This window comes from Mesoplodon mirus, assembly GCF_964341445.2.
Source record: "Mesoplodon mirus genome assembly, chromosome: 13".
Classification (NCBI taxonomy): domain Eukaryota; kingdom Metazoa; phylum Chordata; class Mammalia; order Artiodactyla; family Ziphiidae; genus Mesoplodon; species Mesoplodon mirus.
The window spans coordinates 85,627,167-85,654,380 of record NC_138989.1 but is presented as its reverse complement, the minus strand read 5'-3'; the positions used below and the strand labels follow the sequence as shown (position 1 = coordinate 85,654,380).

The window sequence follows — 27,214 nt, the reverse complement described above, 5'->3', positions numbered from 1 at the left end:
TATGCTAGGTTTTTATTTTAAGCATGCATTAAAATTATGATTTTTCACAAGATGAAAGAATGCCTCTGCCAATCACACTGACATGCTACTCACAAATGGCACTAATAGCTGTGACAAGAGTGAACTGTCTGAGCAGAGCTTTTTAAGAAGGATCTAGACCAGCCATCAAAACCACTACTTTACCTAGATGGGCCTATGCTATATTCTGCTGCAACAAAAGCTATTAGGTGATTTAAGTGACTACTTTATTATGATGGAATTTCATCTATTAAAAGAATGTATTTAAGTGTTTTTAATCTTACTTAGATATAGAAAAAAATGGAAAAAATAAGAAAGTACAAGCATGTCTATAAGCTAAAATATTTTGCTCCTTCATATTTTTCCTGAATAAATAAACTTTGCAAATTTATTCAATCGTTTATATATTTCAAATGCTGATTAGCATGTATCATAAAACATCTTTTTGGTCTACTTAATTTTACAGTGTCAAGTCGATTAGTATAATTTCTGTATTAACTTCCCAATTTTCATTTTCTCCATCCCAATCAAATTCCTTCTCTAAAGACCCCTCACCAAAAGAGATACCTATTTAATATTTTCTAATATGGATATGTGCACAAAATATACAAGATAAGGGTAACTGGGGTTTTTTTATATTTGCAATTTAAAAATTTTTAACTTTGGTAAAATACACATAATATACAATTTACCATGTAAGCCATTTTTGAGTGTACAGTTCAGTAGTATTAAGCATATTCACACTGCTGTACAATCGATATCCAGAATTTTTTCATATTCCAAAAGTGAAACTCTGTACCTACTAAAACAACATCTCCCATCCTCCTGTCCCCCAGCCCCTGGCAACGACCATTCTAATTCTTGTATCTATGAGTATGACTACTCTAGGGACCTCATATAAGTGCTACCCTACAGTGTTTGTCTTTTATGACAGGCTTGTTTCACTGAGCATAATGTCCTCAAGGTTCATCCATGTTGTAGCCTGTGTCAGAACTTCCTTCCTTTTTAAGGCTGAATAATATTCCATTGTATGCATGAATCACATTTTCCTTATCTATTCATTCATTAAAAGACATTTGGGTTATTTCTACCTTTTGGCTATTGTGAATAATGTTGCTATGAATGTGGGTGTACAAATACCTTGAGATCTGCTTTCATTTCTTTTGGATATATACCCAGCAGTGGAAATGCTGGATCATATGGTAGTTCTATTTTAAATTTTTTGAGGAACCACTATACTGTTTCCATAGCAGCTGTGCCTTTTATGTTCTCACCAACAGTGCATAAGGATTTCAATTTCTCTACACCCTTGCCAATACTTGTTCTTTTCTTTTCTTTCTTGCCTTCTTTTCTTTCTTTCTTTTTTTTTTTTGATAAGTGTCATCCTAATGAGTGTGTGGTGATAGAGCAAATTCTTTAAAAGTAGATTTCTTAGCTAGTAAGAAAATTATGAGGAATTCAAAATACAAAATTGGTGAGTACTATTTAAAGTGATGGCAAAGCTAACCAGAGAAGAATCATATTATAAGCAAAAAGTGAAAGCCTTTTCTTATTTATCAATATGAAGGATTAAGAAATAAGAATTTCTGGTCACTATATTCTGAATATAAATATGCATATCTCATTTTATTTGTTCATAAGGTTTTTGAATGATTGGTTATAACAATTATCAGGTACTGGAAGCTCTCCTCAGGAAGTCATTCAGGAGCAGGACAACACAGTGACAAATCAGACAGATTCTCAATGAATTTGTATTACATTACAGAGCAATGAAGAGATGGGGTACATAAAACTGAAGGAAAACACATGTACCCAATTATGGGAACTTAAGGATAAAATTTAAAACCCATGTATGCTTAATTTTAGAAACTGCTATGGTAATAGAGAGGAAAGAGATGGATGCAAAGAAACATTGCCAACTGATTTAACAAAAGTGCAAAGAGAGTTCTACAGAGAAAAGATATTGTTTTCACCAAACATTGCTCAAAAACTGACACCTATAAACAACAAAAAAAGAACTAACCTATACCTCATGTTATAGAAAATTGGAGTCAAAATAGATCATAGACCTAAATATAAAATGTAAAAGCACAAAGCTTCTAGAAGAAAATACAGGAGTTAATCTTGGTAACCTGAGTTAGGCAAATAGTTTTTAAATACTGTAACAAAAGTATAAACCATAAAGGAAAAACACTAATAAGCTGGACTTCATGAATATTAAAAACTTTTGCTCTATGAAAGATACTGCTAAGAGAAAAAAAAAAGTCACCACCTCAGAGAAAGTATTTGACATATATCCGACAAAGGTCTCATATCAAAAACACATTAAAATTTTTAAAACACACTGGGGAGCTTCAAGATGGTGGAAGAGTAAAGACGTGGAAATCACCTTCTTCCCCACAAATACATCACAAATACATCTACACGGGGAACAACTCCTACAGAACACCTACTGAACGCTGGCAGAAGACCTCAGACCTCCCAAAAGGCAAGAAACTCCCCACATACCTGGGTAGGGCAAAAGAAAAAAGAATAAACAGAGTCGAAAGAATAGGGACGGGACCTGCACCAGTGGGAGGGAGCTGTGAAGGAGGAAAGGTTTCCACACACTGGAAGCCCCTTCACTGGCAGAGACGGGGGTGGCGGAGGCGGGGGAGCTGCGGAGGCGGGGGAGCTACGGAGCCGCGGAGGAGAGCGCAGCCACAGGGGTGCGGAGGGCAAAGCAGAGAGATTCCCGCACAGAGGGTCGGTGCCGACCGGCACTCACCAGCCCGAGAGGCTTGTCTGCTCGCCTGCCGGGGTGGGCGGGACTGGTAGCTGAGGCTCGGGCTTCGGTCGGAGCGCAGGGAGAGGACTGGCGGTGTGAACACAGCCTGAAGGGGTTAGTGCACCACGGCTAGCTGGGAGGGAGTCCGGGGAAAAGTCTGGAACCGTCTAAGAGGCAAGAGACCGTTGTCTGGGGGTGCGTGAGGAGAGGGGATTCAGAGCGCTGCTTAAAGGAGCTCCAGAGACGGGCACAAACCGCGGCTATCAGCGCGGACCGCAGAGATGGGCATGGGACGCTAAGGCTGCTGCCGCCGCCACCAAGAAGCCTGTGTGTGAGCATAGCTCACTACCCACACCTCCCTTCTGGGGAGCCTGTGCAGCCCGCCACTGCCAGGATCCCGTGATCCAGGGACAACTTCCCCGGGAGAACGCAAGGCGCGCCTCAGGCTGGTGCAACGTCACGCCATCATGCAAATGGAAATCAAAAGAAAGCTGGAGTAGCAATTCTCATATCAGACACAATAGACTTTAAAACAAAGACTCTTACAAGAGACAAAGAAGGACACTACATAATGATCAAGGGATCGATCCAAGAAGAAGATATAACAGCTGTAAATATTTATGCACCCAACATAGCAGCACCTCAATACATAAGGCAAATGCTAACAGCCATAAAAGGGGAAATCAACAGTAACACACTCATAGTAGGGGACTTTAACACTCCACTTTCACCAATGGAGAGATCCTCCAAAATGAAAATAAATAAGGAAACACAAGCTTTAAATGATACATTAAACAAGATGGACTTAGTTGATATTTATAGGACATTCCATCCAAAAACAACAGAATACATTTTCTTCTCAAGTGCTCATGAAACATTCTCCAGGACAGATCATATCTTGGGTCAAAAATCAAGCCTTGGTAAATTTAAGAAAATTGAAATCGTATCAAGTATCCTTTCTGACCACAACGCTATGAGACTAGGTATCAATTACAGGAAAAAATCTGTAAAAAATACAAACACATGGAGGCTAAACAATACATTACTTAATAACCAAGAGATCACTGAAGAAATCAAAGAGGAAATCAAAAAATACCTAGAAACAAATGACAATGAAAACACGATAACCCAAAACCTATGGGATGCAGCAAGAGCAGTTCTAAGAGGGAAGCTTATAGCAATACAATCCTACCTTAAGAAACAAGAAACATCTCAAATAAACAACCTACCCTTATGCCTAAAGCAATTAGAGAAAGAAGAACAAGAAATCCCCAAAGTTAGCAGAAGGAAAGAAATCATAAACATCAGATCAGAAATAAATGAAAAAGAAATGAAGGAAATGACAGCAAAGATCAATAAAACTAAAAGCTGGTTCGTTGAGAAGATAAACAAAATTGATAAACCATTAGCCAGACTCATCAAGAAAAAAAGGGACAAGACTCAAATCAATAGAATTAGAAACGAAAAAGGGAAAGTAACAACTGGCACTTCAGAAATAAAAAGGATCATTAGAGATTACTGCAAGCAACTCTATGCCAATAAAATGGACAACCTGGAAGAAATGGACAAATTCTTAGAAATGCACAACCTTCTGAGACTGAACCAGGAAGAAATAGAAAATATGAACAGACCAATCACAAGCACTAAAATTGAAACTGTGATTAAAAATCTTCCAACAAACAAAAGCCCAGGACAAGATGGCTTCACAGGCGAATTCTATCAAACATTTAGAGAAGAGCTAACACCTATCCTTCTCAAACTCTTCCAAAATATAGCAGAGGGAGGAACACTCCCAAACTCATTCTATGAGGCCACCATCACCCTGATACCAAAACCAGACAAAGATGTCACAAAAAAAGAAGACTACAGACCAATATCACTGACAAACATAGATGCAAAAATCCTCAACAAAACAGTAGCACAAAACAGAATCCAACAGCACATTAAAAGGATCATACACCATGATCAAGTAGGGTTTGTCCCAGGGATAAAAGGATTCTTCAATTTTGTCTCCTACCTAAGGAGACAAAAGACCTGTATGCAGAAAATTATAAGACACTGATGAAAGAAATTAAAGATGATACAAATAGATGGAGAGATATATCATGTTCTTGGATTGGAAGAATCAACATTGTGAAAATGACTACACTATCCAAAGCAATCTACAGATTCAATGCAATCCCTATCAAACTACCACTGGCATTTTTCACAGAAGTAGAATAAAAAATTTCAAAATTTGTATGGAAACACAAAAGACGCCGAATAGCCAAAGCAATCTTGATAAAGAAAAATGGAGCTGGAGGAATCAGGCTCCCTGACTTCAGACTATACTACAAAGCTACAGTAATCAAGACAGTATGGTAGTGGCACAAAAACAGAAATATAGATAAATGGAACAGGATAGAAAGCCCAGAGATAAACCCATGCACATATGGGCACCTTATCTTTGATAAAGGAGGCAAGAATATACAGTGGAGAAAAGACAGCCTCTTCAATAAGTGGTGCTGGGAAAACTGGACAGCTACATGTAAAAAACGAAATTAGAACACTCCCTAACACCATACACAAAAATAAACTCAAAATGGATTAAAGACCTAAATGTAAGGCCAGACACTATCAAACTCTTAGAGGAAAACATAGGCAGAACACTTTATGACATAAATCACAGCAAGATCCTTTGTGACCCACCTCCTAGAGAAATGGAAATAAAAACAAAGATAAACAAATGGGACCTCATGAAACTTAAAAGCTTGTGCACAGCAAAGGAAACCATAAACAAGACAAAGAGACAACCCTCAGAATGGAAGAAAATATTTGCAACTGAAGCAACAGACAAAGGAGTAATCTCCAAAATTTACAAGCAGCTCATGCAGCTCAATATCAAAAAAACAAACAACCCAATCCAAAAATGGGCAGAAGACCTAAATAGGCATTTCTCCAAAGATATACAGATTGCCAACAAACACATGAAAGAATGCTCAACATCACTAATCATTAGAGAAATGCAAATCAAAACTACAATGCGATATCATTTCACGCCAGTCAGAATGGCCATCATCAAAAAATCTACAAACAATAAATGCTGGAGAGGGTGTGGAGAAAAGGGAATCCTCATACACTGTTGGTGGGAATGTAAATTGATACAGCCACTATGGAGAACAGTATGGAGGTTCTTTAAAAAACTAAAAATAGAATTACCATACGACCCAGCAATTCCACTACTGGGCATTTACTCTGAGAAAACCATAATTCAAAAAGAGTCATGTACCACAAGGTTCATTGTAGCTCTATTTACAATAGCCAGGACATGGAAGCAACCTAAGTGTCCATCGAGAGATGAATGGATAAAGACGATGTGGCACATATATACAATGGAATATTACTCAGCCATAAAAAATACATGAAATTGAGTTATTTGTAGTGAGGTGGATGGACCTAGAGTCTGTCATACAGAGTGAAGTCAGTCAGAAAGAGAAAAACAAATTCCGTATGCTAACACATATATATGGAATCTAAAAAAAAAAAAAAGGTCATGAAGAACCTAGGGGCAAGATGGGAATAAAGACGCAGACCTACTACAGAATGGACTTGAGGACACGGGGAGGGGGAAGGGTAAGCTGGGACAAAGTGAGAGAGTGGTTGTGTATATATGGACATACATACACTACCAAATGTAAAATAGATAGCTAGTGGGAAGCAGCTGAATAGCACAGGGAGATCAGCTCAGTGCTTTGTGACCAGCTAGAAGGGTGGGATAGGGAGGGAGACACAAGAGGAAAGAGATATGGGGATATATGTAAATGTATAACTGATTCACTTTGTTACAAAGCAGAAACTAACACACCATTGTAAAGCAATTATACTCCAATAAAAATGTTTAAAAAAAAGCATATATACTAATGCAATTACATTTATGTGAATAAAGGATAGTCAAAATTAATCTATGTTGACAGAATTCAGAATGATGGTTACCTCTGGGGAAATGGGGCACTGGTATTAGGAATAAGGAATTTCTAGGGTGATGGACATGTTTTATACCTTAATCTACATATATACATATATGTATAAAAATTTATTGAAAAATTAATAAAAAGGAGAGAAACATAAAAAAAAATTCTTAAAACAATAATCCAAGGGAAAAAGAGGCAAATATTTCAAAAGATACTTCATCAAAGAAAATAGAAAGAAGGCAAATAAGCATTGATAATCAACAACATTAGGAATCAAATGCAAACTGAAACCATGAAATCCCACTGAATTCCTATTAGAATGACGTAAGCAAAACTGACAATAACAAGTGCTCACAAAGACGTGGGGCAACGGTAACTCTCAAACAGCATGGTGGGAATATAAAATGTGTAGATACTTTGGAAAACAGTTCAATGGTTTTCTTTAGAAATTGAATATATACGTACCGTATCATCCAGGTATCTCATTTCCAGGTGTTTATTTACCCAAGATAAATGAAACCTTACATTCACACAGAAATCTACATGTGAATGTTCGTAGCTCCTCTATTCATAATTGCCAAGAAGAGTAAATGTGGTATTCATTTAAGGCCCATCACTGTTGTTTTGATTTGCATTTCCCCAACAAGTAATGATGTTGAGTATCTTTTCATGTGTTTACTGGCTATATATATATATATATATATATATATATATATATATATATATATATTGTTTGGAGGAATAGCTACTCAGATTCTTTGCCCATTTTTTAATCAGGTTATTTGCCTTGATATTGTTGAATTACAAGCGTTCTTTATATATTCTGAATACAAGTCCATTATCAGATAGATTTGCAATTTCCCTCCCCATTTTATAGGTTTTCCTTTCATCTTCTTGATGGTGTACTTTGAAGCACAAAATTATTTTAATTTGGTAAAGTGCAACTCATCTATTTTTATCTTTTATTTCCCATGCTTTTGGTGTCATAATCAAGAAAGCATTGCTTAACCAAAGGTCACAAAGATTTGTTCATATGTTCTCTTTTAAGGATTTTATAACTAAGATAATTTATGTTTTGGACAAATAAAACAACGTATATTTATGGGAATGCAGGGGTTAGTATGCACACAGCCGTTTCCTAGTTCTGTCTGTTGAGAAGGCCAAAAAGCAAAGGGTGCACAGAAGCAATGAATACATACGGTATATATATCATGATTTCTAAATACCAGTAAAAGGAACTAAGGCTCCTGAAAGAGAGGTTGATTTTACCACCAGGGGAGGGAAAACCACCAGATGAACGCGGATCACATTTTGGTGCCAGAAAGTAAACAGATGCTCATAAAAGCATGAGGGCACATCAAAGGGCACAGGAGTCCACCTGAAAGAGCTTGCAATGGCCAAAGCTGAAGAATTGTGAGCAAGAAAATAAATAACAATGATATAATAGAATTATAAGCCACAGAGTAAAATAAGTCCATGCTGGTAAAAATTAATAGAACAAAAAATAATTGGAAGAGAAGGGACAGATATTCCTTAAAGAAAAATTCCAATTAAATGTAGAAGGAATGGGGAAAAGAGAAAATGACCATTAGAACTCCACAGATCTTGTTGCAGTCAAGATCCACTAATGAATGTCAAAATTAGTGGTTAAACGCTTAAGGAGAAACAGGCTATTGGCATAATCTGAATGTATCTCCCCTGAGATATGTATTAATTAAAAAGGGGAAACAGTAAGCTTGTAGTGGAGAAATACAGAGACGCCATCTTACTCAACTGGTCCAGGCTACATCATGTGCCCTACCGTACCCCTGATACACTCCACATCTATTCTGAGAAATTCTTAAAAAATCCTCAACTGAGTCATGAGTAAACATCAGACTAATGCAAAATAAAGAATATTCTACCAAATAGCTAATCCATATTCTTTACAAATGTCAAGGTCACATAAGACAATGAAGCACTGCCATGGACTGGAGAAGATTAAGGAGACACAACAACAGAAGGGCATGTTGGTTTCTGAGCTGAATTCTGGAAAAGAAAAACAGCAGAATGGAAAACCTGGTGAAATCTGAATAAAGAATATAGTTTAGGAAACAGTACTGTGCTAATGCTAATGTCTGGTTTTGGTAATTGCACTGTGGTTATATATAATGCTAACATTTGGGGAAGCCGCGTAAAGGATATATGGGAACTCTCTGTACTATTTTTCCAACTTTTCTGCAAGTGTTTTCAAAATAAAAACTTAAAACAAGGAAAACTTGCTAAATGGTAATTTTGCTTGCTAAAAATAGAAATAAGTGAAATTGCAAATGAATAATAATATGCATTTTTACATCTTCAGAACTAAACTTCAAAGCTAATTAAACAAGATACCTCAGCTTTCCTCATAATTTGAAAAACCTGTGATGCTATTCTTCACTAAATGCCTTTGCTGGAGACAGCCACCTGTGATGCAGCATCAGCAGTAGGACCTGTCACCACCTACCTTGTTTCCTCATATAAAACTGCATTTTAGTTGGGGTCAAGATACGTCTGGGAAGGTGTGTAAATTTTTAAAATTTATAAATTATATTGAATTAATCAGATGATAAAAGGTCTCTATAAAAATAAAAGCCACATCAATTACCTGATAAAATCATACTGCCCCTACTATAAATTTCCACAATCAGTTTTTTTCCCTTCAAAATTTTGATAAATGAAGTTGTCAGGGGGGATAAGATCACAATTTTGCCTGCTGATGAGGTAACCATACTGTATGTGCCTGTATAGCCTGTGGCAGCGAGGAAAGCAGCCTAAAAGACAGTTTCAATGTGGCTCTGAATTCCACAGGCTAATTACACTTAGCGGGCGGTGGGGGGGGCACCCAAGAAAGACAAGGATAGAGGTTTTTTTTTTTCTGGAAAAAAAAATTAAACATCACTTTAAAACTTCTCTTTAAGATTATGTAGTTAGGGGATGAGACTGAGTGCTCTTAAGGCTTGAGATCCATCAAAAATGATTAACTAAATGGATTTACATGAATTTTAGATATTTTCAGTGAATTCTATTAGGTATTACTAACAAAAGCCATCTTTTACTTGTGTACTCTGACTTTATTTTAAATGTTGTGACTTTATTTTAAATTTAAATGTTTAAATTTAAATTTAAATTTAAATGTTGTGACTTTATTTTAAATGTTTATTTAAATGTTGTGAATGCCATTAAGGACTTCAGTGCCATTTAAGAACATTAAAATATACACTAGAAAGGACATTATTTCAAGATCATATTCGTTTTAAAAATATAGTACGCAACATACAAAGAATAAAAATAATTCAAATAATAAGTCTTTACTCTGAAAAAAAAGTTTTATATAGACCTTTTCTAGCCCTAACTTTGGATATATGCTCAGACTGACATGCTAATATATGTGTCACACACATAAAACATACACACACATATATAATTATGACACTCATTACTCTCAATAACAACTTCAAATAAATGCAAAATACATTCCAGTCCTCTCCTACTACTTTCTTAGTATTAAAACAGCAATAAAAAAAGCCCAGTACCTTTATTTCTACAGAAATCTCAATATCAATGATAACTTTCAAAGCTCTTTCTTATGTATTTAATTTGAACCTCATATTCAAAGGAAAGGCTAAACATTGTTAGTCATTTTGCAGCTGAGAATACACATGTAGAAGGTTGAGAGACTTGCTTAAAGTCACACATCTCACTGGCAATAAAGTCAGGACACTAAAACCTAGTTCATTTGACTCCACCCATCCACCCATCCATCCATCCTCCAAATTCTGTACCAGGCAGTAGAAGTACAACTGTGAAAACATTTACCCTAGTGGGTTTTTTAAAAAATTATATTATACCATGCTACTTCCTAGTACACGTTTTCAGATTATCTGATGTCTTAAAACTCAATATTAAGGCTTCCATGATAAGAATTTCATTAACCCATAGATGCTGATTTTTTTTTTTTTGGCAGGGGGTATACTATTTTATTAACATTTAAATTTCACCAAGAGTTCAAGTATATGCTAGCCATTTGTTCAGATTTTTTAAACAAAGACAAAATGGGCAAACAGCTTTAAGGGTGCAATGTATTTAACACTGCACAATATATTCACCAACGAGACAATCTAAGGGGTGGTATAACTATACACTTAGGAGGACCAAGTATAGGAAGAAACCGTGGAACTGGAGGAAAAACCCGCCATTCAGGACTGAACAGAGGTCCTTGGTTGCTGACAGAATCTCCCCTTGACTTCAGACTTGAGACAAACCGAGGGAGTCTGTCAGTATAGAGAGACCACTGCCTTCAGGACAAACAAACAGTAACAGGATGGACTGGCCAGAGCCAATTCAGACTGTGGGGACTGGTGTGAAGCGAGCAGGGTCGGCTGGAGGCTGGAAATGTCGCAGCTGAAGGCCAGCATCGGCTGATGACAGCAACCACCTTCTAAAAGTCGCTGACTTCTCCACAAGTTCCTAATGCTTTTCCCAGACAGGGAGATTTTTTTTTTTTTTTTAAAGCTCCTGGATATGCAGGATTATATCATTGGAAAATTCCTGAAGACAAACAGGCATGGATTTCAATCAGCAAGTTAACCTCTTGAAGCTTCTTTTTTCAAATCATTAAATTGGGAATAACACCTACCAAAGAATTTTGCTTTGAAGATTTAATAGCCTAATGAAAAGTTCAGCACAGACACTATTACTAGCCTTCCTCTTTCTTTCTTTGTAATTAAAAAGGCAAAACGTGCAAAATGATAGAGTTCTTTAGTTCCCCATACTAATCATCTGAAATAGGAAGCCATACATATTACAGTTTGGAGGACTGTGGGAAGGAAATGGCAGAAAGTGGACCAGAGATACACACGGGGCAAATATTTCCTTAAGCCTGCTCCACAGTGTTAAGTAGATAAAGGAAGTTTTTAGACATATACTGAAGACATGTTAGAGAGAACATGTTTATTCTTCAGGAGATTAAATTTTAAAATATTTAAGAATGTTAATTAGAAAGTTTTGAAAAAACCTATATCAGTATATTACTCAATGTATCAGTATATTACACCAATAAAAGAGAAATGGTGATGAGCTCAGAGTCAGCTTAACTCACCAGTAAAACAGCACATTTACTGACAAATGAGACCATCCTGGAGAGCGATTATATTACTGAAAAAAAGGAGATTGATGGAAAAATAGTGCTTTGACATTACTCACCCACTGACTACAAAGAATGTAAGATAGTCCTAAACTTAGGAATTCCAACAGGAGTGAGAGTGTGAGAGCACGGAGAGAGAGGCCAATTAGCAAAATACCTAATCTGCTGTGCCATGATGGACAGAAGGCACCAGACTATGTAGATAGGGCTTTGAAAGAAACAAAGCCATTTAGCAGCAGTTACGAAAAATAGTAAATTAACCCATGGATGATGTCTGAGGTTAAAGAATCAAGTTGTTGAACTGTTAATTATTTTAGGAGGTCTTTTGTTAAGTGGTGAAGTATCAGGAGACTGGAAAACAAGGACTCCAGTCTGAAGGTTAAAAAGAAAAGAGGGGAGAGGCTGAAAATTATAGAGCTGTAAGTCTAACATCTATATTAGGAAATAAATTTGAGATGATACTTATGGATGAGCTTAATAATACATTTGGAGAAGTACAATTTAATAGGAGTGAGTCAGCATGGATTTACCAAAGGCAATCATGTCAGAAAAAATTTCGTTCCTTTTTAAGTTGAAGTAATAATTGGTTTATGTAAGGGAGAACCAATGAGAAACTGTCAGGATTTTCTGAGATTTTTGGACCTTTTCATAAAATGAATTATTGTACAAAATGTCATGACATGTGTCAGGGCACCCAACTAACAAAAGGGGATGAAAGTAATGGGGTTAAAAATAGAGGGCCAAAGAATTTGGGAAAAGACTGCGTTCTGCAAGGCTCTCTATATATCAGAACACTGATGTTTTTAATTAATGATGAAGAAAACCTTTTATACTACGAAATCTGAATATACCACTAAATGAGAGGGAATGGTTAAGAGACAAAAGGCTATGGCTGTTTTATCTTAACCGTGACAGATTAAGCAAATGGGCTCAGAGGTAGAATATGAAACTTAATCTGCCTAAGTATAAAGTGATGCACTTGGAAAGAATTAAGGAATCAGTTAAATATAGTTTAAATGGTACTGAACTGGTTACTCGTTACCATTAGAAAGAAAAAGGATTTGGAATTTTGATAAGAGTCAAATTTTCACATTCTTATTCTTATAACTGGGTAAGAGAAATGCTATGGAATGAAGTTAAATAATACATGTCCTAAAGAATTTAAAAACTGACTATCTTATAGGAGAATAAAAAATTCTAATCTGTGAAGGGGGTTTGATAGATTCATGTGCTATCATCCTGCACAGGCAATAATCTAATGTATATTGTAAATGATTAAGTATTGATATATATAAGAACTAATGAAAATCATATCAATACAAATATGATGAAAAATATGACAGTAGAAAAATTAAGGAAATTAGGAAAAATACCGTCCCATCAGTTAATGCTTAATTTCCCCTAACAAGAGAACACCATTTGATTATTACCTTTGGAAAAGGCAGAAACATTTACTACATTTAAAGTCCCAGCTTCTCAGATAGAATATGGAACAACTAAGCCAACCTCCAAGTCTCCACGCAGCGCTCATCCTGCGGGAATGTGGCCACTCCACGCCTGGGCCCTCCGGGCGCATCTGTGCAGGTGCAGGGAGCATAGCTTCAATTTGAGCCGTGGAGGCATAACGTGGAGTCTGTCTCTTGCAGTTTGTGAGAAAAAACATCTTCTTTGTAGGCACAAGCAGCAGAGCCCTGGCACACCCCCTCCACTCTCTCCTTGGCCCTCTCCATCTCAATCCTCAGGTTATTTTTAAAGTATTCTGAGATAGTACCACCCAAGTCCAATTGAAGGTCACTTGTACTGCAAACATAAAGTGTGTGTAATTCTTTCTCAAGGTGTAGTGAATGAACACAAAGCTTATTCATGGATAAGAGAGATGGGAGAAATACAACTGCTAAAACTATGAAGCTCAAATAAAGAACACTTTTGAGATGAAATGGATTTCACGTAATAGAGAACAAGTGTAATGTACAATGACAGAAAAGATTCTGGCCACTTGCAATCTGACGTCAGTTTTGCGGGACTAATGTGATTGTATAATCTCATCATATTAGATCTAGAGTGGACCTAAATGAACCTCTTTAGAAGTTTAGGGGTCAAGGGAATCCTGTTCTTTTAAAAAGAGAAGTACCTACAGAAAAGGGTACAACTCAGAGAAGGCTTGAGGAATTTTCCCCAACTGAACACAACCGCGTCCCAACATCAGGGATAAGAAGGAGAACCAGCCCCGCCTCTCCTCATCCCAGGGACTGCTGTCCCCAAGGGGAAACAGACCCTGGTCTCTACACCACAGATTAGTCTTGGCTGCTTTTATATTTAATAAAGAATGAAATCATACAGAATATACTCCTTTTTGTTTGGCTTAACTTCATCCAATGATACGATTGTGAGATTTATCCACATTGTCGCTTTAGTTGTAGTTCAATCATTCTCATTGCTGTAGAGTATTCCATTAGGCAAATAGGCAACCTTTCTACAGTCTCCTTGATGGACATTCGAGTAGTTTTGGGTTTTGACTATGATGAGTATATCGATTATCAAGTATAAATGATAAAGTAAAGGACTATTTCAAGTAAAAGATTAAAGTTGTCACTGCAGATAAAAGAAACGAAATGCAGCTATATGCTGTTTCTAAGGCAGCTGGTACAGCTGTACAATAGAAAACACAGAATGATGGCGACAAGTATTACTGCAGATAAAAAGGAACATTTCACAATTATAAGAGAATTCTATATTTTTTCTTTATCTTCGGTGTGTATGTGTATAAAACAAACCTAAAGTTCCAAGTATCCAGTGATTTATCTTTAAAATATGTAAAGCCAAGATTAACAGAAAAACAGACAAATCCATAATCATAGTGGGCAACTTTAATATACCTCTCTTACCATAGCTGATAGAGTTAGCATAAAAAAAAATCAGTAAGAATACAGACAATCTGAACAACACAGTAAAGAAATGAGGTACGTGACATATAGGAAACACAGAATACAGCACCAAACAACACCGATATTTCTAGTATGTCTCAAACATTTACCAAAACTCACCATATGCTGGGCATAAAGAAAGTATACACAGATTCTGAGGGATTAAAATAATTCAGACTATGTTCTGTAAGCACAGTAGATATAAGCTAGAAATCAATGTATATTACTGTTTCAGTAGTTAACAAAAAGATAATTAGAAAATCCCCAAATGCCTGGAAATCAAATACGTTTCTAAATAATCCACTTTTATTAAAAAAAAATGACCACTTGTATCTTGTTTTTCAACAAAAGCTACAACCAAAATTAAAGCTCACATATGGCCTTTAGTTTTCAGGAGTATGAAACGGAACATGATATCAAAGTCATTCTTCTAGTTCCCAAGAACAGTTGAGAAAGAAGACAGTGAATCATCAACGGAAGCCAACAGAGAAGAACACTGGGCAACAATGGATGCTAAGTATTATCACGTCCGACAGTTTACATATTGTACCATCTCGGTTAGATCGTATGAAAACTGTGCTGTAGGCATCACTGCCCCCAGCTTACAGAGGGGAAGACTGAGACCCACAGAGTTAAAACAGGATTTCCAAAGTCATTCAACAGGGGAATGAGAGCTGAAGTTAAAACCCAGCCTGCCCTGAAGGCCATGCACACAGAAACACGGGATGCTACAGTGAGGAGGGACCTCAGAGACGGCACGGGGATCACTGCAGGGCCCCCAGGGGAAGCACAACCGCAGGAAAACCACTTTCTGCAGAACTGTTTTCCAACAACAACAAAAATTAAACACCTTATTTTAACATAGACATTTCCAAATATCATCCTAACTAAAATTTAAAATACCCCAAATGACATTATTTACAATCTTTTCTGTTGCTGTTGTTTAACGTTTTCCTTCTCATGAGACCATTAGATGTTTGATCTACATGGGAGAGCCAGGTCAGATCCAGAGTGGATCTGTTTATTTGTTCTGGGGTAGTTTAAAAGAACTGCTTCATATGCTTCACTGAATTTTCGATTACAGATTTCTCAACACATGAATAGTGTTGATAGCAGAGAAGGCAGCTGATAGTCACCGTCAGGTCTGGGCCATAAACCACTCTGAAGATTTCAGGCCACCTCCTAACCCCGCACAGTACCGTCCATCAGGGGTTCATCCACTGTGCTGCCTAATTCCTCTACCGGACGGCATGGAAGGAAGAGCCGCAAGAGCCCGCTTCACTATCTCACTTCACACGGGGAAGGCGCGTTCCACACAGTCATGAAGGTATTACAGGTGACTCAGAATTACAAGGTGAAAAAGTCCATCTAAGAACTTTGCCGTTTTAAAGTTTCCTCTTAACTGAGCTAAGTTTATCAAAGCCAATATATGACTGAAGAGAGATCTTGCCTTGCACGGGGGGAATAAACAAGTGACACCCCACATGTACCACATGGATTTCGTTTGTCAAAATACCGAGGAACGCTACTGTCATTTTTATAGAAAAAGGTTCCAAAAGGATCATAAAAATACAAGCAGAACACTAGGATCCTATGCACAAGAGCATCCCACACATACACAGCGAAACCAGGATAATTTTTCTAAAACAGATTTTATACAACTGGTATCTCAGAACAGGACTCTCAGCGTCACAAGAGCAGCAATGGCGTAAGCGACGCGTCTGTCCTTTCTGTGCAGAACGACAAAAGGCATGTGTTTCTTTGGTCTGCGGTTAGCTTCCTCCCCCTTTCTTTGCTGCTTACTTCATTTAAGAGCTAGAGGCACCTTATTTTAGGAAAATAACCTACTTTTAGTGTCTAACTGGTGCAATGGAAGAGAGAGACAGAATGCGTCAATATTACATCTTGAGAAGCTGAAATAGTGAAACTACCTTGAAAATGGTACTCGGCTGACAACCTACCATCAGTTTAGATCATTTTGCTTGGCCATTTCTTGAAGCACCAGCTTTCAGGCAATATTTCTGACATCTGCATTGTCATGCACTCGTATTAATAAAGAATCCATAGGTACTCATGGCCAGAAGATACTTCAATTTGACTTTATCTGTTTTTGTGAACTAAAGCTGATCAACTGTCTAGTTCAAAACCTTTTCAGTAACAACCTCACCAAAATGCAAAGAATATTGACCCCCAGTTTTCTTTTTCAAAAACAGACGTGGGTACAACAGAGATGACTACATCAGATGTTTTACCATGACTTTAAAGAGTTGATCTGATGAGTATAAACAGAGAAATTTGAGAACACATCAGCAGAAAACAAGTAATAACCTTACATGCAGTGTCAAATGGATTAGGACTATTATTCTACCTCAGATTACTCAACAAGTCCTGTTTCTTTCACTGTAGACATTACATGAACCAATGTCATTTACATATTTTGCAAAGGCAGCCTTGCATTGGGCGTGGGATTTCACACAACTTTCAAACACTAGTGTCACTTCGCCAGCATCAGCACCAACACCCACAATCCTCTGCACTGATCATTTTCGGCACGAGAGCCCTGTGCTAAGAGCTTCATAGCCAGGATCTTTTAAATTCTCACAACAACCCTTTAAATAGATCCCACCACATCGATCTACGTACAAGAAATCGAAGGTGATGAGATGAGCCTGCCTGCAACCCACACAGCCAGGACGGGGAGGACAGTTTAAATACAGCTCCAATTGCTCCCAAAGCACCTGCTTGAAACACCCCCTGGGTCCTCTGGCGTTCTTTAAATAAAGTCCTGCTTGGGCTGCAGTTGGAACTTCCGGCAAACGTCCTGCAGGGGAGTACCTCTTCCGACGGGTCCCATACTCACCACCAGCCACCTGGCTACCCTGCACCTTAGCACTCTGCACTCAGACCCCCTCGTGCACTAAACAAACGGCTGGGCTCCAGGGGTCACTGTGCTGAACCCTGCAGTTGGCGCTGCATCTCTGATACTTCCACAGCATCTGACGGCCAGTCCAACAAGGCCAGAGTGATCTCAGCGGCCTCTGCCGTCACCAAGGTTCCCTGAAACCCGTGTGACGGTCCCTCCTAGTTTTGGGGACACGTGCGGCACTCTGTTACCCCATCCAGGTTCTCCTGCTCTCCTCAGTCACATTCGTCTCCTTTCCAGGTATTTACTGGAAATCCATGGTACGAGCAATAGGGCAGGCATAACATTTTAAGTCACAAACATTTTTTGAAAAAAATTAAAAACCGTATCAATTAGCCAAAATACAAAGCTCAAACAACTACTACTGTTTCAGCTCAACCGTGGTTTGAGTATTTGCTATTAATAACTCTGCTGTCCTGCGATGATTATTTCATCATATTTGCTCTTGATGAAATATAATTGAAAAGACCTGTTTTTATAGCTGAGGGGAATAAGACCAAGTGTTCTTTTTTATGTCTTGAAGCAGATACTATCACACATGCTACTACATTTAAATAAATGCTGGTAATGCACAAATAGCCTAATAACTATTGTGATGAGTGAAGCATTTTATATAATAGTTTCAGTTTCTTACCAGCGTGCAAGTAGGCCAGGTCAGGGTTTTCGATGTCAGGATGCTGTTCTTTCAAGTGGTTCCGGAATTCCACAGGGACGTTGGTTCCATAGTCACACTTGGGGCAGTTGTACATCTTGACCCCTTCATGTTTGCCCGTATGTAGAATGTGTTTGCGGATATTTTCAGCACAGTTTGACCTACCAAGTAAGAAAGAAAAGTAAACGGAATTAAGGTCAAAGCAATAACATGAGACCACAGATCATGATGGCAGTGACCACTCATGTAGACCTCCCAGGTGTCAGGTGCCATGTATGCTGTAAGGGTTGTGCTCTGTAAGAGTTAACGTGAATCCTATGAGGCTGGGAGCTTTTGTAACCTTGGTGCTCATTTCTAGGTTGGCTTTTACCTGAGCGATTCATTTCTATGCAGAACTGGAAACACAAAGTCCCAAGTTCTGTGATTTTAACATCAAATTATTCTGGTACCACTTGAGGGCAGTGAAGGAGTTTCCTTAATCCCGAGAACACACCTTGTACCACGGAGTACTGATACCAAGGCAAGCTCTGTCACTCCACTGAAATTGGAGCACCAAGGAAAAAAAGATGCCTTGACTTTTAGACCTGTCAAGTGAGCTGCTTCTAAGTAAGGCTCTAAGATAGTCTGACGATAGAAAAGTAGCTGGAAACAGCCCCTCAGCCCACAGTTGGGCAATGTGCGAAGTTCCAGTGAGGCTCCTTCCTGTACTGGTGTAGGTTTTGAAGAGGGATGGACTGAATAAGTACAATTGAGGGTCTGTATATTTCCCACCAAACTGTCCCTGAAAATAGGCTCCTCTCCCACTGCTTTCCTGCAGATGCAGAAATGCAAGGCCTGAAATGACCAGAACCCTGGGCACAGGGAACTGCTCATGAGGCAAACTGTTCACCGCCTGCTCCCAGCCCTCTCAGCACAGGCACTGCGACTGTGCCCCCAGACCCCGTCCACACGTGTGTGCAGCTGCTTCCCTCCAGTCTCTGTCGCTGTTAGAACAGGAGTAAAAGGCGCCCAACACAGATTCAAGCAGGGGTGCGTGTGTGTGTGTCGGGGGTGAGGTACTCAACCGGAAAGAAACAAAGAATCAGATGGCCTCAGATTTCCAACAGAGCGAAATGAAGTGCCCAAAGAAAATCAAGCACTATGTTTATCAGTCTTCCCTGCAGGTATTGCTGAGGGACAAAATCCTGTAGGACGATGTCTGAAGAAAAGGTTCCATGTCCAGAAAAAGTCAGGACATGGTAGGTATTTAGCAAACGCATCTCACGACGCACTGATTCAGATTATGAGGGCTACCCAACGAAGCTTTCTGTGGCTCCGCACGGCCACAACCCTTCTAAGTGGAATTATGCTTCCGTGTAATACATAACTGCACCCAGGAACGCACCCTGGGAGCACTGGTGAGAATACAAAAATGGTTATAACCCCAAATTTTAGAGTAGCTATGGTGTCACTCATACGCAGAGGCAGCAAACAACTTCAGAAACCCAAGGACTTGGTAGACACGTTAGCTGTTCACTCAGGACCAGAGGAGGGTGGAGCAGTGTCATCCAAGCAAGCAGCGTTCACGACCGTGGCACTGGGAACAGTGCCCCATAGGGACGGCCTTTCCTTCCAGCACGTGGATGGGCTGATCTACAAACACCTTCCTCCTGAATGGCGGCCTACGCTATGTTGACAGTCCTATAGCTGGACCTGAGACACTCCTTTGGAAAAGCTTCTGCTACCTACCCCCATCCCCAGGCAGGGCCTGACATCAAATGTACACATCGGCTCTATATGGGTAGGAAGATGAAATCAGACCTCTGTCAGCCTAGACTAGAAAGAAACACACCAGGACACTAATGCCCGATGCAGCAATGCCCATTTCTTTTTTTTCCAAACATACTTTAATGATTTACATATTAATGTTTACATATTTTTCAAAAAACCTAAACAACACCAAAGAAGATGGAGGAGGAGGAAGAGGGGCGGGAGGGGCGGGAGGGGGAGGGGGACGAGGTGGGGGGACGAGAACGGGCGCAGCACAGGTGTTCTCAGCTATGTGCACTTTGCCCTTGGCAAGGGCTCTGTCAAGCTCTGTGTTAAGTCTCTCTTAGAACTTAGACTAAATCTGCATAAGACAGTTAGTGAACATATGCATGTACAACTTATCTCTTTCTTGTCACTACTGAATTATCAAATTTGCTTTTTATATAAATTCCCTACTGTTAATTAATAAGCACTATAATAGGGTAATGATAGGTAAGAACCTCACGTGTTCTGTGTGCCTGCCACTGGCCTGGCTACTTTGACACCGTCCCAGGACCCCGTGGCAGAGACTGTTGAGGGACCATCCCGGAGATGAGTATCAACGGCTACAGGGCTAGAAAGTGGTTAAGACAGAATCTGAATGTTGATTTTCTGTGCTCATGGGCAGGGCATTTCAAGCACACAACAGCCCTCCTTCAGTACAGTATTTACAGATCAAAGGTACTGGCACATTCTAAGAAAAGGGTGGGGTTCTAGAGTCTCTTAAGTGTATAAATATTCTTAGAATAAATAACATAACAGCTCTGCATCAAGTTGACAGAAAGTAACACAGAAAACCATCTGAAGGCAGATGAGACAAATGTCCACTCTGTGCTAGTGAAAAGGAAGAGGACCAGGTGGGGAACTCACTGGGTGAACTGTTCCAAGTCATTCTCTAAGTCAATGGATCTCCCAATTGTTTTCCACGGCAGCACAGACACCCGCTAAATTCACCACTGTTTACTGACATCGGGGAGTGAGAACAAAACCTACTACTGTACTTAATTATTACTGTCTATTAGGACTGTTGAGTCTTTGGTGCCACCTATATTATTTCCTTATGGAAAAAGCTAGGCATAAAGAGTCATCAAAGACAATCACTGATCAAGTGAGGAAGTTAAAATTACCAAAGTACACACATTTCAGTGTATGATGCCTACTTAAACGGGGGACGATATAAGCAACAAATCCTAACCTTCAGTGAAGGAAGAAAGAGATGACTTTGAAAACTGAATACTTTGTTTTTAAGAAGTGTGTATCTTGGATAAAAATAAAGCAATATCCCTTAGTGCATCAATAGCACGTGGAATCTAATAATCAGGGGACTATTACTGAAGCAAGTGAAAGTGGGGTGGGAGGATTAAAAAGACGAGAGCCTTCTTTTTATTTAAAAATATAGAGGGCTTCCCTGGTGGCGCAGTGGTTGAGAGTCCGCCTGCCGATGCAGGGGACACGGGTTCGTGCCCCGGTCTGGGAGGATCCCACATGCTGTGGAGCGGCTAGGCCCGTGAGCCGTGGCCGCTGAGCCTGCGCGTCCGGAGCCTGTGCGTCCGGAGCCTGTGCTCCGCAACGGGAGAGGCCACAACAGTGAGAAGCCTGTGTACCGCGCAAAAAAAAAAAAAAAAAAAAAAAATATATATATATATATATAGAGACTAAAAACAAGAAAGAAGTGGTGTGGAACTTGGTATTTCAGGTTAAGGATCGTTTCATACATATATTTTATACCTATTTATTTTTATTTATGATATATATACTATTTATATCTTTTATGTAAAGAATACATCTGTGTGTATACATATAATTCTGTTTTATATACACATATAAGAAACATTAAATATATGCAAACAAGAAGAAAAAATAGTCAATGTCTGTCTGCAATAGAAAAGATACATTTCATCTATTTCGTTGGTAATAGCGTATTTGTGTACTATCATAATTTGTCCTGCATCTAATGTCATGCAACATAAAATTTTTAAAAATACTGAGACCAAAAGGAACCTTTCGCACCTACAAAATCAAACTATTTGAATCCAAGCCTAAAAAGTAAAAGCTGTAACATATTATATCAACATCATTTAAAGCAGAACACCTATAGAGTAGGGGCAGACTGCAGTCCCTATACTTGAGACTATCCTAAAACAGGTAGCTCACTATGGAGCAACGTTATAAGATTCAGTGAACAATAAGTAGATTGGGTAACTTTAGCCACAGAATTCTGAATGACATTGAGCCCCAAAATGATATTCTTCCCCAAAACAGAACTTCCAAGTAGTAATTAGAATGGTAAGCTGAAGAGGGACAAATGAAGAGCAGCTCAGGCAGGAGAAGTAAGGATGTCCTAGGGGCTTCCCTGGCGGTCCAGTGGTTAGGACTCCACGCTTCCACGGCAGGGGGCATGGGTTCGACCCCTGGTCAGGGAACTAAGATCCCACATGCCATGTGGCATAGCCAAAAAAACAATAAAAGAAAGTAGAAAAGGATGTTCTAAGACATTATTTCAAGCAGGGTCTGACCTAGACTGTCAGGAATCAACAGCAGTTAAACCAAGCGGGCATACAATCATTAGGAGTGGGTGACTGAATATGTCTTCAGTTGGACATTGATTTCTAAGGTAGAGAGTCCCATGTTCATAGATTGGAAGACTTAATATTATTAAGATGGCCATACTCCCCAAATTGATATACAGATTCAGCGCAATTCTATCGAAATCTCAGCTGGATTTCTTATAGAAATTGAAATGCTGATTCTAAAATTCACAAGGAAACGCGTGGGACCTAGAAGACTCAATACAATCTCACAAAGAACTAAGTTGAGGACTCACACTTTCTGATTTCAAAACTTATGAAGCAACAGTAATCAAGACAGTTCCATGGGAAGTTAGATGCCTCAGCGCAAGGCTGCAGGCTCCTTGTGGGGAGCAGGGGTTCACGCCGGACTTGCTGCGCCCATGAGCGCAAGCACTGGGTTTACGAGGAAGGCATTCTAAATTATGAGGACATTGCAAATGAAATTTTGAAATATGACACGCTGAAAATCTTGAGGCAGCTTTAGATATATGTACATATGTACGTGCATAAATATATAAAGTGTGGGCTGGGCAATTAGCAAGGACCAGAGATGCGACCTGACTAATTTTACAGCTTCTTAAAAAATATGTAATAAAGGAAATATTTTATTCACTTCAAAGCAATGCATTTTAAAATAATAAATTAATAAAATAAACCACAAGTGCTTCTAGAACGTCACAAGATTATGTCAGTACTACACACTCACTGCCTATTAACACAAAAGCAAGTTAAATTTATGTTATTTAACCTAATAAGAAGGAAGCTTAAAAAGAATCCTAGTGAATATTTTTTCCTCTTTTGATGCACATTATTTCAGTTATTATAAAATAATGCACCACTGAAGTTGAAGAAACATACCTTCACGTATTTCGAACATCAAACAGTCTAGTGATAGACAGATAGAGTAAAGCCTCCTCCGGCTCGGGTGGATCACCCCCACCTCCACCAGGGACCCGGGATTCCTAACTTCTTATCAATCCTTTGGGAGAATTAAGAATGACTTTTCCAATCCACAAACATACTGTACCTTCTTTTCTCCCCTCTTGTTGTATGTAAATCTGCTGGCATAACACGTGTCAGCAGCACCTTCTTCCCCCTAACCACAGGGCGTGGGGATGTTGTTTCCACGGGACTATGTAAGAGCAGAGGGTCCTCCTTCCCGATGCCTCCTCTACCCTCCCCTACTCCCTCCCTCTGCTCCGCCTCCTTTCCTTCCTTTGTTAACAGCCAGGCAGTATTTCCCGGTAAGGACAGAGAGTATTATATTTAACTGACCCTCCACTGATGAGCATTTAGGTTGTTTCCAATCATTTGCTAGTATAAACAAGGTTGCAATGAATCATCTTGTGAAACACTTTCCACTTCTCAGGATGCCAAGAAAATCTCAGGATGCCAAGTGGAATTGCTTCCAATGGCAATGGGCATATGCTTTTGTAATTTTGATAAATGCTGCCCAACTGCCCTCCAGAGGAGTTGTAGCAATTTACACTTCCACCAACAATGTTTGAGAGAGTCTGTTTCTGCACATTCGTGCCACTGTAGTATGCTGTGTTACCAAACTTTCAAATTTCTGCCAACTGGGTGGGTAAAAAATGGTAGCTCACTGGGGTTTAAATTTTTTTTTTTTTTTTTTTCTTTTTGCGGTATGCGGGCCTCTCACTGCTGTGGCCTCCCCCGTTGCGGAGCACAGGCTCCGGATGCGCAGGCCCAGCGGCCATGGCTCACGGGCCCAGCCGCTCCGCGGCATATGGGATCCTCCCAGACCGGGGCACGAACCCGTATCCCCTGCATCGGCAGGCGGACTCTCAACCACTGCGCCACCAGGGAGGCCCTGGGGTTTAAATTTTTAACCTTTAAAAGTTTTCATCTGCACTTCTCTTGTAACGAATAAAGTTTCTTCGAATATTGAAATGTCATATGCATTTTCTTTTCTCTGTACTGCTTTTCCATATTTTTGATCAGTTTTTTTCCTAAGAGTTGTTAGTCATTCTCTTATACATAAAGGAGGTAGATACTTTATGACAAAAGTAACAAATATTTCTTCCTTAGTTTCCTTTAGACTTTGCTTACAGCATCTTCTGAAAAGCAGAAGTGTTTTATTTTGTTCAGCTTTTGTCCTATGGCTTCCTTACTTGGAGGTCATAAAAGGACTGTCCCAAATTTGGTTCTAGTACTTGAATAGTTTCATTATGTTCCACTAAATATTAGATCCCTTTCAAAATCCTCCTAGAGTGTGGTGTGAACTGTGGATCCAGACTGCTAGCCAGAGCTGTCAAGACAACATCTTAATAGTCTACCTTTCCCCCACTGACTTGAAATGCTACCTTCATCAATATTTTATTTATCTGAAGCTAATTCTGGATTTTCTATCACAGTCTGCTGGTCTGTCTCTGCCTGCGCCCTTCTGTTACAATGAACCAAGCTGCACAAGGCTCACATCTGGTAGAACTCATCCTTCTGCATTGCTCCTTTTCCTCCCAGGTCACAACTTCCCACCCAAGCCATCAGGTCGCCAATCACAAGACTGTGCTGGTGAGCTGGTGTGGCAAACATCCTAAGTTAACTACGGAAACAGAGAGAATAAAGTAGTGTCACTAAGACACAATCAGGTAATTTCTATGTATTTATTAACACGTACTGGTAGTACTGTCTTACCGATAAAGAAAAGGAAATGCAGAGAGAGCGGGCACAGATGTCACGCGCTAACGTGCACACACATCCCAATGAACATTCCTTTCCTAGTTCCCCAAGGGAAGCCATGTATCTGCCTCAATACTCCCAAACTCCTGTGTGAAATTAAAGACTGTCTTGGTCTACTGCTAATAATCTGACAGGTTGTGTATGTAAATGGACATTAAAATCTTCTGAAAGCTCTACTTAAAGAACTGTGTTAGCTTTCTTTAACATTCTCCCTTCCACACTTTCTGACCATGGAGTACTTTGTTGTTGTCGTTGTTTTATGGGAATAATATATGTATCTCATAAGGCTGTCATGAGGGTTAAGGTAAATGATATTAAACAAGTTCAGAAAATACAGGAGGTACTCAGTTCGCTTTTGATTACTATTGCTAGTCTTCCTATTAAATGCAGTACAGTTCAACTATCTGGATCATCATTAGCATTTTTCTCACTGTATATGAAAGGCAATTTCAATTCGTTTGAAAAAGATTCCCCAAACAGTTATATAGTGCATGCATGCATATATGTTTAGAAATGCGATTTCTTTCTCTGCCTGTTCAGAATATACTTTTTGAACTAATACCCTTGAAAAGAATTACTCTGTAGTTAAGTTTGCACTGGAACAAGTGTACTATAGTACATATTTATCTAAAAGTTCAGTTGAAAGAGGCTTCTACTGTATCTTTAAAAGAGTAATCCAAAATGAATAAAGAATAATCCAAAGGAAGTCTTTTTGTAAACTAAATTTAAGAAGTTTTCACATTTTTTTAACCAGTAGTATTTAATTATAAATTCACTGAGCAAAAACTGAGTCTAAGAAAGCCTGGGAAATCTCCAAGGGAGAAGAAAATAAAGCTGCGAATCACTGCAGGTGGCAGGCAGTAACCAATACAGCAGCTCAGGGTTTCTTCCACAATTTACATAACACAGCCCAGGATACAGTCCTCTGCCACTTATGTCCTCACTAAAGGACTCATAAAGAAAGAGCCTGGTAATTTTAGAGTACTAAACATTGTGCTGGTTAAATTTAAAATTGGTTAGAGGGTACAAGAATAAAGAAGTTCATATTCCTCTGGTTAAAATGGAACATTTTATCAACGATGTTTAGCAAACAGATGAATGTCATTGGGAGTGTTGAACGCAATACATCACCAGGACAAAGAACACAAAGACCAATGTATACAAGGGATAAAGATGTCATTTCACATCAATGAGGAAATGACGGGTTATACAACAAATGGTGTTCAGTCAATTGCTTATCACACGGGGAAGAATAAGGTAGACTCTTGTGGTCTTATACCAAGCAAAAAAAATGCCATTTGGACTTTAAGATTAACCTAAGGACACTAAATTATAAACGTGCTAGAAGAAAATACAAGAAAATACTTTTATAATCTTGATTTGAAAGAGCTTTCCTGAATAAAATTCAGAACACAAATGCTATAAAAAGATGAAGCAAAAACACTTCATAAAACTTAAAACTGCTATATAGCATAATAGTCATAAATAAAGTTAAAAGACAGGGCAAAGAAATGGACAAAATATATGAAACATATATAAAATGATTAATATACAGATAACAAAATGAGTACCTATGATTAATAAGAAAAAAGATAAAAATCTTAAAAACTAGATAAAAAACATAAGCAAAAAATTCCTAACTGGAGATCTACAAATGGTTATGTAAACATTAAATGACTCTAGTAACCAAGGAAATACCAATTAAAGCCTAAGTTAGGGCTTCCCTGGTGGCGTAGTGATTGAGAGTCAACCTGCCGA

General features: G+C 38.8%; 1 protein-coding gene across 2 annotated transcripts in view; it reads right to left on the bottom strand.

The window, feature by feature from the left end:
- ZNF407 (zinc finger protein 407) overlaps positions 1–27,214 on the bottom strand; it is a 418,739-nt gene that overhangs the window by 126,456 nt on the left and 265,069 nt on the right. Inside the window, exon 8 of one of the 2 annotated variants that reach the window (XM_082640310.1) lies at positions 18,381–18,559. In XM_082640310.1, the coding sequence (XP_082496436.1) occupies positions 18,381–18,559 (179 nt within the window). Of the gene's footprint in view, positions 1–18,380; positions 18,560–27,214 lie in introns of those variants that run through there. The other variant, XM_082640311.1, reaches the window with a different exon arrangement.